This window comes from Solanum stenotomum, chromosome 12, assembly GCF_019186545.1.
Source record: "Solanum stenotomum isolate F172 chromosome 12, ASM1918654v1, whole genome shotgun sequence".
Taxonomy (NCBI): Eukaryota; Viridiplantae; Streptophyta; class Magnoliopsida; order Solanales; family Solanaceae; genus Solanum; species Solanum stenotomum.
In genome coordinates, this window is record NC_064293.1 from 13,386,371 (window position 1) to 13,402,816 (window position 16,446).

Sequence of the window (16,446 nt, forward strand, 5' to 3'; positions counted from 1 at the left end):
TTCTGTTGCTCTCCAGATTTCAGCTTGCTCCTGTTCTTGTTTTCTTTCAAAGTTGATGCCTATTTTCCTTTTTTGATAGCCTCAGCATGTTATCTTGTTTGGGTTTCCGAGTTTCAAATGTTGTCTTTTTTTAAACTCTAAGTAAGTTGTTTTGATCAAAGGAGAATGTTGTTGCTTTACTATTAAATCTTATTTTCTCTACTACTGGCTGTTGATATTCCTTGGTGTTCAAGGTAATGTCTTGATAGCTTGGGTTTGAATTTGTCTAACAAAGTAGTAGCCTTATTGTGTGAAATTGGGTTTGCCTTGTTGTTGACACATTCATGATTGGTACTTATTTGTTGGATCTATTGTTGTCTATATTCTGTTTTGTGTTGCAAGCATCAAGCCTTCCATGTCTCTTATCAGGTTATTAGCATCATCTTCAATAAGTTTTAAAAGTCTTAAGGTTGTCTGTTGTGATTTGGCTTAAGGCATATTTGTCCTATTTAATTTTATGAGTAAAGAGTCATGCAATTTGAAGTTAATCTAATAAATGCATGTATATATGTTCTCTGTTAATAGTAGGCCTATTAGATTTGCCTTATGAGTGATATCTTTCATGATAAAAAAAAAAGAAGAGATTTTCTTGTTCTTTAGGAAGTCACATGCTTGGCAGTAACTAGTTTTCTTATTGTTTGCATCACTTAGTATTATTAATTACTCCCTTTGTCCAATAAAGATATTATCTAAATAGTTGATTTAGTTGGGTATTTTGTGATTAAATGACATAAGCTTTCATGTCTCGTTCCTTTATGCCATCACTGTTTTCCTCCCTCCCATTTTCCTTTTAATTAATTCTTGTTCCTATAAACAAATACCTTTTAATGTTCATTGAGTTAATTGTGAGTAATGTTCAATTTTACGCAAGCTTGCCTCTTTGATTTTGATGTGGGAGATAAATATTTGCCTTATTCTTAGCATGTTCATGAGTATTTATTTATTTATTTACTTGCTTTATTTATTTATGTACACCCGTTGTGAAATTTCTAGCTCCGCCACTGCTCTCTATCCTCTATTTTGTAGAGAGTAATTTTGAGAACTACTATTCACTTCTCTATTTCACTTTTTGATTATTTTAGTATTATTTCTATTATATCATTAATTAAGTCTTTATTATTTGTAATTATTTTTTCAATGTAATATAACATCTAAAATATATTATTGACAAATTACTTCTTCCACCCGAATTAATAATTTTTCTATTTTATTTTTTTCAAAAAAATGTCACTTTAAATATGTAATTTGAAAGTATTTGAATATTATTTATATTATATAAGACTATTAATTAAGTCTCTAATATTTATAATTATTTTTTAAGTAATATAACATCTAAAAACATATTATTGATAATTATACTACTTCTATCCCGAATTAACAATTTTTTTAATTTAATTTTTTAAAATTTGTCATCACTTTAAATATGTAATTTAAAATTAATAATTATTTTTCAATATGAAGAATGCACAAATTTACATGATAATTCAAACAATCTATTTTTATGTTATAGTAATAAATTATTAACTACACTTTTTAATGAACATGAAATAATTGATGCAATAGTTCAAAATCGAATAGAGTAAGTAAATTAGTACACGAAATAATTGGATACAAGATGCTTTTTTGTTTTTAGCTACACATAAAAACTATAAGGACGACATTGCATTAATAGAACATTTATGGGAGCAACATAATAGTTTTAAAGTTAAGTATTTATGTAAAAGTTTAAAATAAATTTTACGATGATGTAATATTTATTATGTAATTGTTTTAATTAATAATCTCACTTTTATTTGAATTGTTCATTAATATATATTTAGAATAAAATATAATTTTATATTAAATGAAGAATTTGAAAAGAATAAAATTTTATGTTACTTAATGAGTAAAATAAAGAATTAGATTGAAGTTGAATGTCGAGAATTCTATATTTAAATATAGATTAAAATTAAGGATAGGTCTGACTTCACGGTACCGGTGATCGTTGAAGAAGTAAAGTTATTGGAGAGAAGGTCGACTATTACCTTTCTCTGTGCAGAAGAAGAGAAGAGAAGAGAAGGGTGAATTGAAGATAATGGAAAATAAAGGAGAAGGAACTGAAGCACAGAAATATATATGGGAAGGAGCAATTCCTCTGCAGATTCATCTTCATGAATCCGAAGTCACTACTCTCCCTACTCCTCCCCCTGCTATGGTACTCCTTTTTCCAATCTTGACAATGCTTTCAATTGCCTTATTATTACCACTTATTCATCGATTTCGTTTTGATGAATGTGCATGCGTTTTTTTTTTTTTGAATCAATTCTTTGCTTTAGTGGTGGTAAAACACTACACCTCCAATCTATGGATCGGGATTCTGGCTAACTGGAGAAACCCTGATGATTCATTGGGAAGGGGATAGAATGTTTCAATGTGAATTGATCGCCAAAGATTGGTTTGAAATCCAGCTCGGGTTGGATCAGGGATTAGCTGGGGTAAGTGGGAACCACTGTTGAACTATTGGGAAAGGGAAATAAATGATGGTTTGGTCATAAATTGCCAGCACCCACGTCTGACCTATATATTAGGGGTTGAAGTTGCACGGGGAATTGCTGTTGATAGTTTAGAAACTGAAATAAAGTTTGAAAAGTGGGTTATGGAAATGTAACATAATGTTGATGGTTTTTTTAATGTGAGGTTCTGAGATTTGTGGTTTACATTAGTATTTGGGCTAATACCGAAACCTAGTTTCAAGGAAGAAAGTGGATTTACTTTTTGCTACATATGATTTACATGTCTAATATGTTTATCATAGGCACATTCTAAAGGTGGGAAGGAAATGCTAATTAAGAGCACTTTCTCAGTATTCCTACATATTTTACGTCCTTGTTGCGTCCTTCAGTCAGTGTTACAGAAAAGTTGGCACCAAAGAAAATTGTTATGGGAAAGGAAGTTTCATTCGGTTAGATGGGAGATCGTGACATATCCCAAGTGTTAGGGAGGGTTTAGAGTTAAAGATTTAAGGGCCTTCAATAAGGCATTATTTGGTATAGTTATGGAGATTCGGGCCGGAGGAACAAGCTTTTTGGAGAGGGATAATAGTGGACAAATATGGGGCTATGGAAAGAGGGTGGAGAACTAAAGATGTAAATATTCCTATGGATATGGTTTAAGGACTAACACTATGAAAGGATGGGTAAAATTTAGTGGAATTGTATCATTCTAGGTTACGAGTCGGGAGGACAGTTAGTTGTTGGGGGCATGGTGGGGACAACACTTTAAAAGAGGATTTCCTAGAATTTATAGATATCATGTCATAAGGATTTTTGACTATCCACAAAATTCGGATAATACAGGGTGGTAAGATATTTTTGGACTTCAGGTTAAGGAGAAATTTTCATGATTGGGAGGTGATTGAGTTCCAAAAATTGTTAGATTTGCTTCACAAACAAAGCATGACATTTTATTGCCATAATGCACGGAGGTGGGATTTGGGGAATTGCAAGGTTTTTCTATAAGTCTGTCTATTTTTTTTGAGAAAGGTAACATTTCTATAAGTCTGTCTATGAAAAGCTATTAATTTGGGAGGAGGCTGTCTACCCTTATATTCCCAGTTTATGTGACTTTTTTTTAGTTAGTTTCACAAAGAGTGACACCTTTCTATTTTTGGTAACAATTTAATTTTAAACTTTCCATTTTACCTTAAAATAGATAGTTTACAGCCACACAAGTATCTATGACTTGTTTTAAACCACAAACTTCAAAAATCTTTTGTTCATTCTTAAACTCCATGCTTAGTCAACACCTTCACATAAATTTGGATGGTGGAAGTAGTTCGATTTGGATTCCAAAAGTTTCAAGGGAAGTGTGTTTCTTCACTTGATTTGCAGCTAGAAGGGTGACCTTAACAAACGAGAATCTTAGGAAGCGAAACGTCATTTATGTCGATTAGTGTTTCATGTGAAAGGAGGCTGGTGAAGATGGTAATCATCTCCTTCTACATTGTGTGCTTTTACCTTGAGGTTATGGTGGGACATACTTAATTGGTTCAACATATCATGGGTGATGCCAAACACTGTCAAAGAGTCAAGTTCAACTGGAATTGTGGTAAAAGGAGGAAGAGGCATTGAGCTGGAATGTTGCTCAGCTAGCACTCATGTGGGTTATTTGGAGAGAAATAAAATGAGAACTTTTGAGGGGGTAATAATGAATTTTGAGAATGTGAGGCCATAGCTTCTTATCCCTTACTTTCTTTTGGTGTGCTCCCATGAAGTGCCTTTTTGTATAGAAGATGGGTATTTCTTGTAGAAAAACATATTTATCTGTAGTTTTATATTTTTTGGGTATACTAGTATACATTGCTTTTGTTAAACCTAAACCTTAATGGAGTTTATTTACTTTATTAAAAAAAGAAGAAATACAAAAGGCATTCAGGATATGTTGATATGATAAATATGAGTTCCATATTAAGTGTTTTGAGTTATTTGCTAAAATTGCCAATGGGCTGCGACATTAAAGTAGGAATATCTCTGCTAAAATCCCAAACAAAAATATTAACTCTTTTTGGAATTGAGTACAATCAGGTTCAAATAGCATTTTCACTCTTAATTCCAATTTCCAGTAGACCATACTCGTTAAATTTCTTTCTGGTCAAAAAAGACCAACAATTCCCTAAGAGAAACTGTTTTTTTTTGTGGTTCCTATCTTTTTCATCATGATTCTAATCTTAGGAGACTGAAATCAGCTGTCCTCTGCAGCTACTTAGTTTACTGCACTGTCATGGTTATTATACCAGACACATGAATGAATGCATAATAACCCGATATCCCCCCCTCCTCACCACCAGACTCTCTCTCTCTCTCTCTCTCACACACACACATATATATATAGAGAGATATTTTATTTTTTATAATCTACAAAAAACTAATTTATTTTTTATATTTGATGGTGTTCCGTGTTGCAGATTTTAGCTCCTCGAATTGGGTACCTGCCTCTTTTAGCACAAAAAGTAAAGCCTTTCTTCAGTAATTCACTTCCTCCAGGTGTAGATACCATATGGTTTGAGTACAATGGCTTGCCTCTCAAATGGTATGCATACTCTCATGCCAATCAGTGTATCTTGGTCATGAGTTTATTTCTCAGTGGTTGAATTGTTGAGTCGTTATAGTATATTCCACTGCTCGAAACAATTGTATACACTGATACATGAATGAGTTCACTCGATGTATTCAGGATCTTTTTATTCGAGATTAAACGTTTGCAATGTTTGATTTTTTTCTTGTTTAAGAATCATATACTCCAGAAATATGCTACAGTTCTTTTTTCAGTTTATCTAGTTCTTGTCTTTACAACTTTTTTTTTTGAGAAGGTAACATTTGTATGTATTGACTAAAACCAGTACATGGATTGTACTGAAGCCATAATTACAACATATCAACAAAACACGATATCTGAATCTAAAATCTAACAAGAGCGAAGGATCTCAATAATTGATTTAGTATCCTCTAGGTACATCTGTTTGCACCAGAAATAAAAAAGTCTGATACAGTTCAATTTGATCTTCTCAAGATCGCAACTTTTTCTCTCAAAACATCTAGCATTTCTCTCTCCAGATTTTCCACCAAATACAGACTGGGACAATCCTCCATCGGTCTCTGTATGAAGCTCCCACGCCTACCTCTTTCCAACTGTAGAGAAGGTGGGTGATTCTGTTAGGCATAGTCCAAACAATACCCCTGAGGCTGATAAAAATCCTCCAAAGTTGGGTTGTTACTGACCATCTCAACCTCTTTTCCACACAAATAGCATCTGGAGCACATAAAGAACTTCCTCTTCTTGAGACTTTCTTGTGTCAGGACTACTTCTCTTGCCAGTAATCAAGTAAAACATGCCACCTTGAAGGGGATTTTTGTATTCCAGATCTGTTTTCATGGCCATTGTGGTGGCTGTTGTCCACCTTGGTTCAAAAATTTGTATGCTGAGTTCACCTTAATCATGCCTTTGCTATCTTTGTTCCACCATAGTCTATCAACCTCATCCTTTGCCCCTTTGAACTCTTCCAAAGCTTTGAAAAATTCTGTGACGGTTACAATTTCCTAGTCATTAAAATTCCTTCTAGTTGGATGTTCTGTCCTTGTTGTGTCCAACTGTCAGCCAAACTCATTTGTTGATGTACTGCCATAACATACATCTCAGGTAAAAGGTTCTTTAAACTAGCATGTCCCAGCCATTTGTCCTCCCAAAAGGTCTTACTTCCATTGCCTACCCTCACAGTTGTGTTGTTTTCAAAAAAGGCCAAAATGTTCTGATAGACCTCCATAGACTTACACCATAGGGTGTAGATACCTCCTTTGTCATCCATATGTTCTCCTCTCCCTATTTAGCTTTAATTACTTTACCCCTGTATGCTTGAGGCTGAGTATCTCCATAACCACTTCAGTCTAAGTCCCTTGCTTTGCATTTTCAGATTTCTTACTCCTAAAACCCCCTTGCTTCTTTCCCCAAAGAACCTTGTTCAATTTGACCAAGTGCTGAACAGTAGAGTCATTTTCCTTAATCCCTTTCCAAAGATAATCTCTTCTAATCTTGTTTAATCTTTGTATCACTCCATCAGGAATGGGAAAGATAGACATCATGTAGGTTGGAACTTGGAAGAGCATCCAAAACAGAGTTGATGAGAGTGACTCTGTCACCTATGGGATGTACTGAGATTTCCATCTAATTAACTTCTCACACTTTTCAATCAATGAGTTCCAAATGCTCATTGCCTTTGACTTGGCACCTACAGGCATACCCAAGTACATAGTAGGCAGGGAGTTGTCTTTACAGCTTTTGTCGTCACATATCACATCATCCAGTTATCTTTTTCTTTTTTTGTCCCAATGCATGCAAAGCAGTCTTGTCATACATTCTCTTTATATGTTGATGCCTGTTGATAGTAGCCAACTATGTCATTTAGAACACTAGCTGGCATCCACAGCTCAAATGTATAGCAGTTGATCATCATGAATTGACTTATTCATTCTGGAACATCTTCTTTGAATAACATTTGAAGAACCTGAAGAGGATGATACCATGTTGGAAGTCTTTCTTAGCTTTTCTTGTTTTTCTCATTTAAGAGTGTTTGGCTGTCCCTATATTTGTTTTGTAATGCGATTAATATTTTCTTTTGATGGATATTTGTGTTCTTTCAGGTATATACCTACTGGGGTACTCTTTGATCTTCTTTGTGCAGAACCTGAACGGCCTTGGAATCTGACGGTATGTCAACTTATTTTGCTATAAGCTAATAAGCTATGTGGAATTTTTAGCTGAAAGTAACACCGTATTTGTTGAAGTTTTCTGAGGAAGGGTACTAGAAAGTGGCAACATAGCTTGATTCTATAGAATTTAGCAAGCACAAATAAGAAGTGGAAGTGCAGACATGAAATCCATCACATAATCTTTTTTCTCAAGCCCCCACTTGTCGACTAAATTGAGGGTGCAATTGATACCAATATATGAAGTTTATTTAATGTCTTAATGACTAAGGGGGTGTTTGGATGGGCTTTTTTAAAGTGACTTATAAGCCAAAAGCTAAAAGTTATAAGTTGAGGACACCCAACTTTTGACATTTTTCGGTACTTTTTCAGCCTTTAAAGAAGTGCTTAAAAGCACTTTTTGAGTTACCCCAACACTTTCAAAACTAAAAAACAACTTAAAAGCCAAAAGCCACTAAAAATAAGTCAATCCAAACACCCACTAAATCACTAATCTGCTTTCTTTTACTTCACCTTTCTGTTTTGAGAAAACGGGGGTTAAAGCTATTTGCTTCATCAACTGAAGAAAGCTAAATGTTGTCTCTTAACAGATAAAGATTGCAAACACTTGCCCTTCCTTATCCTCTCCCTTGGTTTTATGCCAAAAGCATTCTAATTGTAAAATAATTCTAGGAGAAGTGAATGGCTAGGATGGAAATATATTATATGGTCAATTGATCACTTAATGTACGATTTCTGCATGAAGCATCTCTTGTGCAGATGATATTCTTAAAGATTTTGAATCCGTTTGGATTAATGGCCCGTTACATTTTTTTGGTAGAACATATAAGCTTATTATCTCAATACAACAATTATTTATGTGTTTGACACTTTACGATTTGATTCATTTGAAGAATAGAAGGAAACAAGAGAGGCAGTAAAACTGTAAAATGATGGTGCTTTTTAAGTTAAAATAAACTATATACCTCTTCATTTCAATTGACCTATTATTTTTTCATAAGGTAATTACAAACTTAATGTATGGTTGCACAAGTGTAATTACATAGTTAGATATTATTCAATTTTACCTATTACTAAGTGTTAGAATAGAATAGATAAACACAATCCTACACAAAATAGGAATAGTTTATAGTCTCCTATTTGGTAAGGAATTGTATTATTTAGTGTCTATAAATAGGGTTCTCTATGTAATAATTAGAACAACAATTCAATAATATTTTTCCCATATATTTCTCACATTGTATCAGAGCATTGGTGAGAAACTTACCCAAAATAATAATAATAATTAAAAAAAAGTCAGAATCCGGTGACTGTAATGGCTGGTTTGCATTGTTGTCTTGTTTTACAAGTGCTGTGCAAAAACCCACACCACCACGAGGTGCGGAACACTCAGGCGAGCAAACCCCAGTGGGATCCTCTGACTTTTACCTTGTCACGTGCCCCCACGCGCCGCCGGCAGCTGCAGGTTCGCGTCACCACGCGCGTCACGTGCCGGCGAGTGCGACACTTTCCGGCCAGTTTTTTCGACCCATTTTTTTTCATTGAGGTCGCCTCTCCATTCTGAGGCAGACTGTATATTTATTTTCTTATTCCGACTAGTTTCGGACAGTCAGACCTAATTTTCGGCGACTGCACCCTTTTTTTCCAGATTCCGACCATCCTTGTCTTTTTTTTTTTTCCTCTCTCTAAATTCATAATATGTCTTTAGGGATTGATATTTTTGGCTCTAATAATATAGGTAGCTCAAGTGCTATGATCACTTCAGAACCATTAATGGGAAGCTAAACTATTTAGCTTGGGCTTCCTCGATTGAGTTATGGTGCAAGGGGCAAGGCGTTCGAGATCACTTAACTAACAATACTTGTGTGGTAGATGAAAAGGCAATGGCTAGTGAGACAGATAATAAAGTCAAAGCACAATGGGAGAAGGTTGATGCTCAATTATGTAGTCTCCTATGGCGATCTATCGATTCCAAGTTGATGCCCTTGTTTCGCTCATCCCAAACATGTTATTCAGTTTGGGAAAAGGCTCGTGCTTTATATACTAATGATATATCTCGATTCTATGATGTGATATCTAGAATGACTAGCTTAAAGAAACAAGAATCCGATATGTCTACTTACTTGGGACAGGTACAAGCAGTCATGGAGGAATTTGACACATTGATGCCAATCACTACAAATGTGGATGAACAACAAGAACACAGACATACGTTGTTTCTAGTTCTTACACTTGCTGGACTTTCTACTTACCATGATTCAGTGCGTGATCAGATTTTAGCTAGTCCTACCATTCCTACAGTTGATGAATTATTCTCTCGTCTACTTGTCTTGCCGTGCCTCCCAGCCATAAAGTAGTTTCATCACCGACCATTGACTCATCTGCTCTCGCATCTCAAACCATAGAAAAACGAGCATATCAATCTATGGAGAATCGACGAGGAGGAGGTCGTCTTGGAAAACCTCGATCCAAGTGTAGTTATTGTCATAAGTCTGGACACACTCGTGACATATGTCATAATTTGCATGGTCCACCACCCAGTTTTGATCCTGCTACTCTAAAGGAAACTAATGAGTTCCTTCGTAATCGTGCAAGTAAGCATACATCTTCACAAGAAGCATTTGTTGCTCCACCTGATCGACCATCCCATAATGCTCAATCAGAATATGATGAGTTCCTTCAATATTGAGCAAGGAAGCAAACGTCTCCACAAGTAGCTTCGGTTGTTCAACATGATGTTGCTGCTGCGGGTAATTCTTTTGCTTGTGTTTCACAGTCTAATACTCATGGATCATGGGTCATGGGCTCGGGTGCTTCTGATCATGTTTCTGGTAACAAATCACTTCTGTCAGATATTGTTTATTCACAATCTCTTCCTGCTATTACTTTGGCCAATGGGATACAAACAAAATCGAAAGGGGTTGGAAAAGCCACACCCCTATCTTCTGTCACTCTAGACCCTGTTCTTTATGTCCCTGGTTCTCCTTTTAATTTTAATTTTAATTTGGCATTTGTTAGTCGTTTGACACGTGCCCTACATTGTGGCATAACCTTTTTTGATGATTTTTTCTCATGTAGGACCGCAGTACGGGACAGACGATTGGCACAAGACATGAATCACAAGGCCTTTATTATCTTACCTCTTCAAATACCTTCACAGCATGCCTGTTACAGATCCTCTGGACCTCATTCACAAACGTTTGGGGCATCCGAGTCTATCTAAACTGCAACAGATGGTGCCTAGTTTATCTAGTTTATCCAAATTAGATTGGGAGTCGTGTCAACTTGGGAAACACACTCGTGCCACATTTCCACGTGGTACTGAGGGTCGTTTAGAGTCTATTTTTTCATTAGTTCATTCTAATGTTTGGGGTCCTAGTAGAGTCAGTTCCACCTTAGGATTTCGTTATTTTGTTAGATTCATTGATGATTATTCGAGATTTACTTGGGTTTTCTTAATGAAAGATCGTTCTGAGTTGTTTTCTATATTCAAAAGTTTCTTTGCTGAAATAAAAAATTAGTTTGGTGTTTCTATTCGTACTTTTCGTAGTGATAATGCCTTAGAATACTTATCATCCCAGTTTCAGGAGTTTATGTCTGACCAAGGAATTATTCACCAAACATCTTGTCCATACACTTCTCAATAAAATGGTGTAGCGGAAAGAAAGAATAGGCATCTCATTGAGACTGCTCACACTCTCCTTATTGAATCCCATGTTCCGCTGCGTTTTTGGGGTGATGCAGTCCTTTCATCTTGCTATTTAATTAATATAATGCCCTCATCTTCTATTCAGAATCAGGTTCCACATTCCATACTATATCCTCAGTCACATCTCTATTCTATCCCTCCTCGTGTATTTGGGAGCACATGCTTTGTTCATAACTTAGCCCCAGGAAAAGATAAATTAGCCCCTCGTGCTCTTAAATGTTTCTTTCTTGGTTACTCTCGAGTTCAAAAAAGGTATTGTTGCTATTCACATGATCTCCGCCGATATCTTATGTCTGCCGATGTAACATTCTTTGAATCTCAACCTTACTACACATTTTCTGATCATCCTAATATCTCTGAGGTCTTGCCCATACCTCAGGTCTTACCTGTACCGACTTTTGAGGGACCTACAGTATCTTCTCTATCTCTAGTTGTAGTGCCACCACTCCTAACTTACCATCGACGTCCACGTCCAGCAATAGTCTCAAATGATTCATGTCATGCGCCGGACCCTGCTCCCACTGCGGCCTTGCCTCCTGCTAGTCAATCGATTGTACTTCAAAAAGGTATACGATCTACTCGAAATACTAATCCACATTATACTTTCTTGAGCTATCATCGTTTATCTTCACCCTATTATGCCTTTGTATCATCTTTGTCCTCTGTTTCCATCCCTAAGACTACAGGAGAAACACTTTCTCATTCTGGATGGAGGCAGGCTATGATTGATGAGATGTCTGCTTTACATTCGAGTGGTACTTGGGAGCTTGTCTCCCTTCCTACTGGTAAGTCTACTGTTGGTTGTCGTTGGGTTTATGCGGTCAAAATTGGTCCAAATGGTCAAGTCGATCGACTTAAGGCTCGCCTTGTTGCTAAAGGGTATACTCAGATATTTGGGCTAGATTATAGTGACACTTTCGCTCCTGTGGCCAAAATAGCATCAGTCCATCTTTTTCTATCTATGGCTGCCGTTCGTTAATTGGACATTAAGAATGCTTTTCTGCATGGTGATCCAGAGGAAGAAGTCTATATGGAGCAACCACCTGGTTTTGTTGCTAGGGGGAGTCTAGTAGCCTTGTATGTCGATTGCGTCGGTCAGTCTATGGTCTAAAACAGTCTCTTCGAGCTTGGTTTGGAAAGTTCAGCCCAGTAATTCAGGAGTTTGGCATGACTCGTAGTGGCGCTGATCACTTTGTGTTTTATCGGCATTCAGAACCAAATCTGTGTATTTATTTGGTTGTTTACGTTGATGATATCGTTATCACCGACAATGATCAAGTTGGTATCGCTAATTTGAAGCAGTATCTTTTTCAGCATTTCCAAACTAAAGACCTCGGTAGACTGAAGTATTTTCTTGGTATTGAAGTTGCTCAGTCTAGATCAGGTATTATTATTTCTCAACGCAAGTATGCTTTAGACATTCTTGAGGAGATATGAATGATAGGATGTAAACCCATTGACACTCCTATGGATCCGAATGTTAAACTCCTTCCAGAACAGAGGGAGCAACTCAGTAATCCTGAAAGGTATAGACGGTTAGTTGGAAAGTTGAATTATCTCACGGTGACTAGACCGGACATCTCTTTTCCTGTGAGTGTTGTAAGTTAGTTTATGACTTCTCCTTGTGATAGTCATTGGGATGCGGTTGTTCGTATTCTGCGATATATAAAGTCAGCTCCTAGTAAAGGACTACTCTTTGAGGATCAAGGCCATGAGCATATCACCGGATATACGCTGATTGGGCAGGATCACCCTTTGATAGACGTTCTACATCCGGATATTGTGTTTTAGTTGGAGGTAATTTGGTGTCATGGAAGAGTAAGAAACAAAGTGTGGTTGCTCGATCCAGTGCAGAAGCAGAATATCGAGCAATGGCTGTAGCAACTTGTGAGCTAGTTTGGATCAAATAGTTGCTTGGAGAACTGAAGTTTGGAGAAATCGGTCATATGGAACTTGTGTGTGATAATCAAGCGGCCCTTCATATTGCATCAAATTCAGTGTTTCATGAGAGGACTAAGTACATTGAGATTGATTGTCACTTTGTAAGAGAAAAGATACTCTCAGGTGATATTGTTACCAAATTTGTGACGTCAAATGATCAACTTGCAGATATCTTCACCAAGTCTCTCACCGGTCCTCGTATTAATTACATTTGTAACAAGCTAGGTACATATAATTTGTATGCACCAGCTTGAGAGGGAGTGTTAGAATAGAATAGGTAAACACAATCCTACACAAAATAGGAATAGTTTATAGTCTCCTATTTGGTAAGGAATTGTATTATATAGTGTCTATAAATAGGGTTCTCTATGTAATAATTAGAACAACAATTCAATAATATTTTCCCCATATATTTCTCACACTAAGTATATACATATTAATTTTTTAAAATATAGTGTTAAATAATTGTAAATTTGTAACTAATATTGCAATAAATTATTGATATACAATTTCCAAATGTATAATATTTTAGTTGAATTGATTAATAAAGATTCTAACTTAGCACACACAATTTGCAAAATATCATGAACTACATGTTTGACCAAAAAAAATTACAACCATAACTTCATAACATTGTTCAAATGTTTGATAAAAAATAATCTACAAATTTTGTCATCACCAAGTATATGTTAAGTTTCTCTATAACCTCATTCAACAAGAAAATCCAACTTTAATGCAATCATTATAAGTCAAGTTTGGAGATGACTTGTTGTTTCTATGAATATGAGGTATAGTTTCAAAAATTTAGAATAATAACACAACTAAGCAAAATGAAGAAAATAAAATAAATAAATAAGAAAGAAACAAAATATGAGAAATTATATGGAAGCACGTAAAGTGAGTTTGGAAATGAGAAATAAAGAAATGAAAGATAAACAATGTAAAAATCATATATATATATAAAAGAGAACCCTAGGTTCGCCTACGTGGCACCACCACAAACCAGAATTCCCTTTTAACTTATTTATTTCCAGAACTAGCCTTCCCTTTTCATGAAAAATTGTGACTTTTATGAAAAGTTGTGACTTTTATGAAAAGTTGCGACTTTTATGAAGAGTTGCGACTTTTATGAAAAGTTGCGACTTTAACGAAGAGTTGCGACTTTAATGAAGAGTTGCTACTTTATGAAAAGTTGTGACTTTTATGAAATGTTGTGAACTTTCCGAAGGGTTGCAACTTGCAACTTTTCCAAATAGTTGTAACCTTTCCGATAAGGCACAATAAACATTTGTTCACACTACCCTTTGTTATCTATAAATAGAGGGATTTCCTCCCATTTTAAAACAACGAAAATTCTGAACCTCCTCTTCTTCTTCTGCACAATTAAATATTCGTGTACATTGCTCTTGTTGAGCGGCTCACTGACACCATTGCTTATGTTACAGATCCTAGTATGTATTTTTACAGTCATTAATTTATGCTTATGTTATTAATGATAAATTATAAGATGTTATAATTTTTATTTTCCTTTACATTATTAATGTTTGTTACAACGTAATCTTGTATGTAAGATAATATAACTTTTTAGTTTTAATGACTGATAGATTTTAATTATTATTTTATAAATTTCGTGATGTTGAATTCACGCGCAAAGCGCGGGTAATTTTACTAGTATAATATATTTGAAAAAATAAAAAAGGAATATCAAAATGAAAAAGAATTTTAAATAAAATATAAATTAAAAGGAATAGAAATTAAAGTTAAAATAAAACAATGAAGATAATGACCTTGTAATTACACCATGTAATTACTAGCAATTTTCAACCCCCTTTTAAGAATTGAAGAGTGTAATTACTCCCTCAATTACACCTAATTACATCCTGGCCAAGTAATTACTCGGTCAAACTCAGACAAACATACCAAAACTGTATAATTAGCACCTAAGGGTGTGGCTTAGTGGTCAATAAAGTGGTTGAGAACCCTGAGGTCTCAGGTTCAAAACTTAGCGGAGACAAAAAACACTTGGTGATTCTCCCCCCCGTCCTAGCCTTGGTGGACAGAGTTACCTAATACTTGTTCCTAGTGGGAGGTGGCAGGTATCCTGTGGAATTAGTCGAGGTGCGTGAAAGCTGGCAATGACACCATGGTCATAAAAAAAGTCTATAATTACACCTATTTGCACTAAATTCCATTACACCTATTTACACTCAATTCCAATTACAAAGTGGGTTTTCAAACCGGCCTTACAAAATCCAACCACCTTGTTACTTTGGACTTAACTTTTATGATGTTGTAGCATGCTTTAGTTAATGAAACAAGTTATTATATTATCAGGGATGCATCTTAGTTTATTGGCAACACCTTCGTGAAATCTCTCTGCAGGTACATTTTAGAGGATATCCTGGAAATGTTTTAACACCCTGTGACAGCGAAGATAGTGTAAAATGGAGCTTTATCAATTCATTTAAAGAGGTGAGGTATAGTTTCTTTTGTTAGCTTCTGCACTTTTAACCTCTTTCTTTTCTTTTTGATAGGTTAAAGTAAGTTTCAAAAAAAGTAGATTTCATTAACAAATCTCAGTACCAAGTTGGTACTGAGCAAGTAAAGTTGTTCGGATCTTTTCTTGTAATTACAAGATACATTGTAGCTTGTAAAAGTTTGATCACACCTTATTCTTTTGTGTCCTACTGGTGCTGGATCATTTTGATAGTGGATATATCTAGTTGCAAGTGAGATTTGGTAGGCTATTTCATAATTATATAAATGGGGCTCTACCCAGTGTCAAAAGGGTGCTTAAAGCACGCTTAATCCCTGAAGCGAGGCTCAAAGCGTGTTGAGCGCTTCGCTTAATGTGTGCTTCAGTGTCATCATCAAAGTTCTAAGGCATACTTTTTCTTGCCAATGAACCTCTTCTGAAGAAGTGACACCAAACAGTTGATTTTCCACTTAATAGTATTTTTTTAATTTCTTGGTTCATATGTTTGCCATTCATGTTTATAAACTACTAGTTTTGGACTAAACATATATATTTGTATTCTTTCTCCCTTTGCGCCTTTGTCATTAAAGCCCACACTTTGTTTACGATTTGCGCTTAAAGCCCCAACGGACCTTAGAGTTTTTCTGCACTTATTGCTTTTGATAACACTAGCTCTATCCACCGTGTCACCAGTACTATTACACCCTTCAAATTTATGCGAAGGTATTTAGTTGAATACTATACTAAACTAAAAAAAAGAAAAGGCTTTTAAAATTTGTGAGATAAAATAAATCTGAGAAAGTTATGTGACTAAAAATTGTATACCCCCCCTTTTATAGAATAGGTACTAAGTTTATCTTAAAATGTGCCTTCCGGTAGCAGATAAAATAAATCTGAGGAATTTATGTGACTATAAATTGTATATTTCTGTGCTCACGTACATTATATCAAAAAATAGAACATATTAGAGTATCTAGAACATATTAGAGTATCTATAATTCTGTCGTATTGAAGTAAGTTAAATTTGGTATCAAGTTAACACC

General features: G+C 35.3%; 1 protein-coding gene across 1 annotated transcript in view; it reads left to right on the forward strand.

Moving 5' to 3' along the window:
* Window positions 1-1,990: 1,990 nt before the first annotated feature.
* The window catches only part of LOC125848530 (autophagy protein 5), a 20,321-nt gene continuing 5,865 nt past the window's right edge, over window positions 1,991-16,446 (forward strand). Inside the window, exons 1-4 of the mRNA XM_049528414.1 lie at window positions 1,991-2,233; window positions 4,982-5,106; window positions 7,212-7,278; window positions 15,310-15,399. Coding sequence (XP_049384371.1) covers window positions 2,114-2,233; window positions 4,982-5,106; window positions 7,212-7,278; window positions 15,310-15,399 — 402 coding nt within the window. The 5' untranslated portion in view covers window positions 1,991-2,113. The remainder of the gene's footprint in view (window positions 2,234-4,981; window positions 5,107-7,211; window positions 7,279-15,309; window positions 15,400-16,446) is intronic.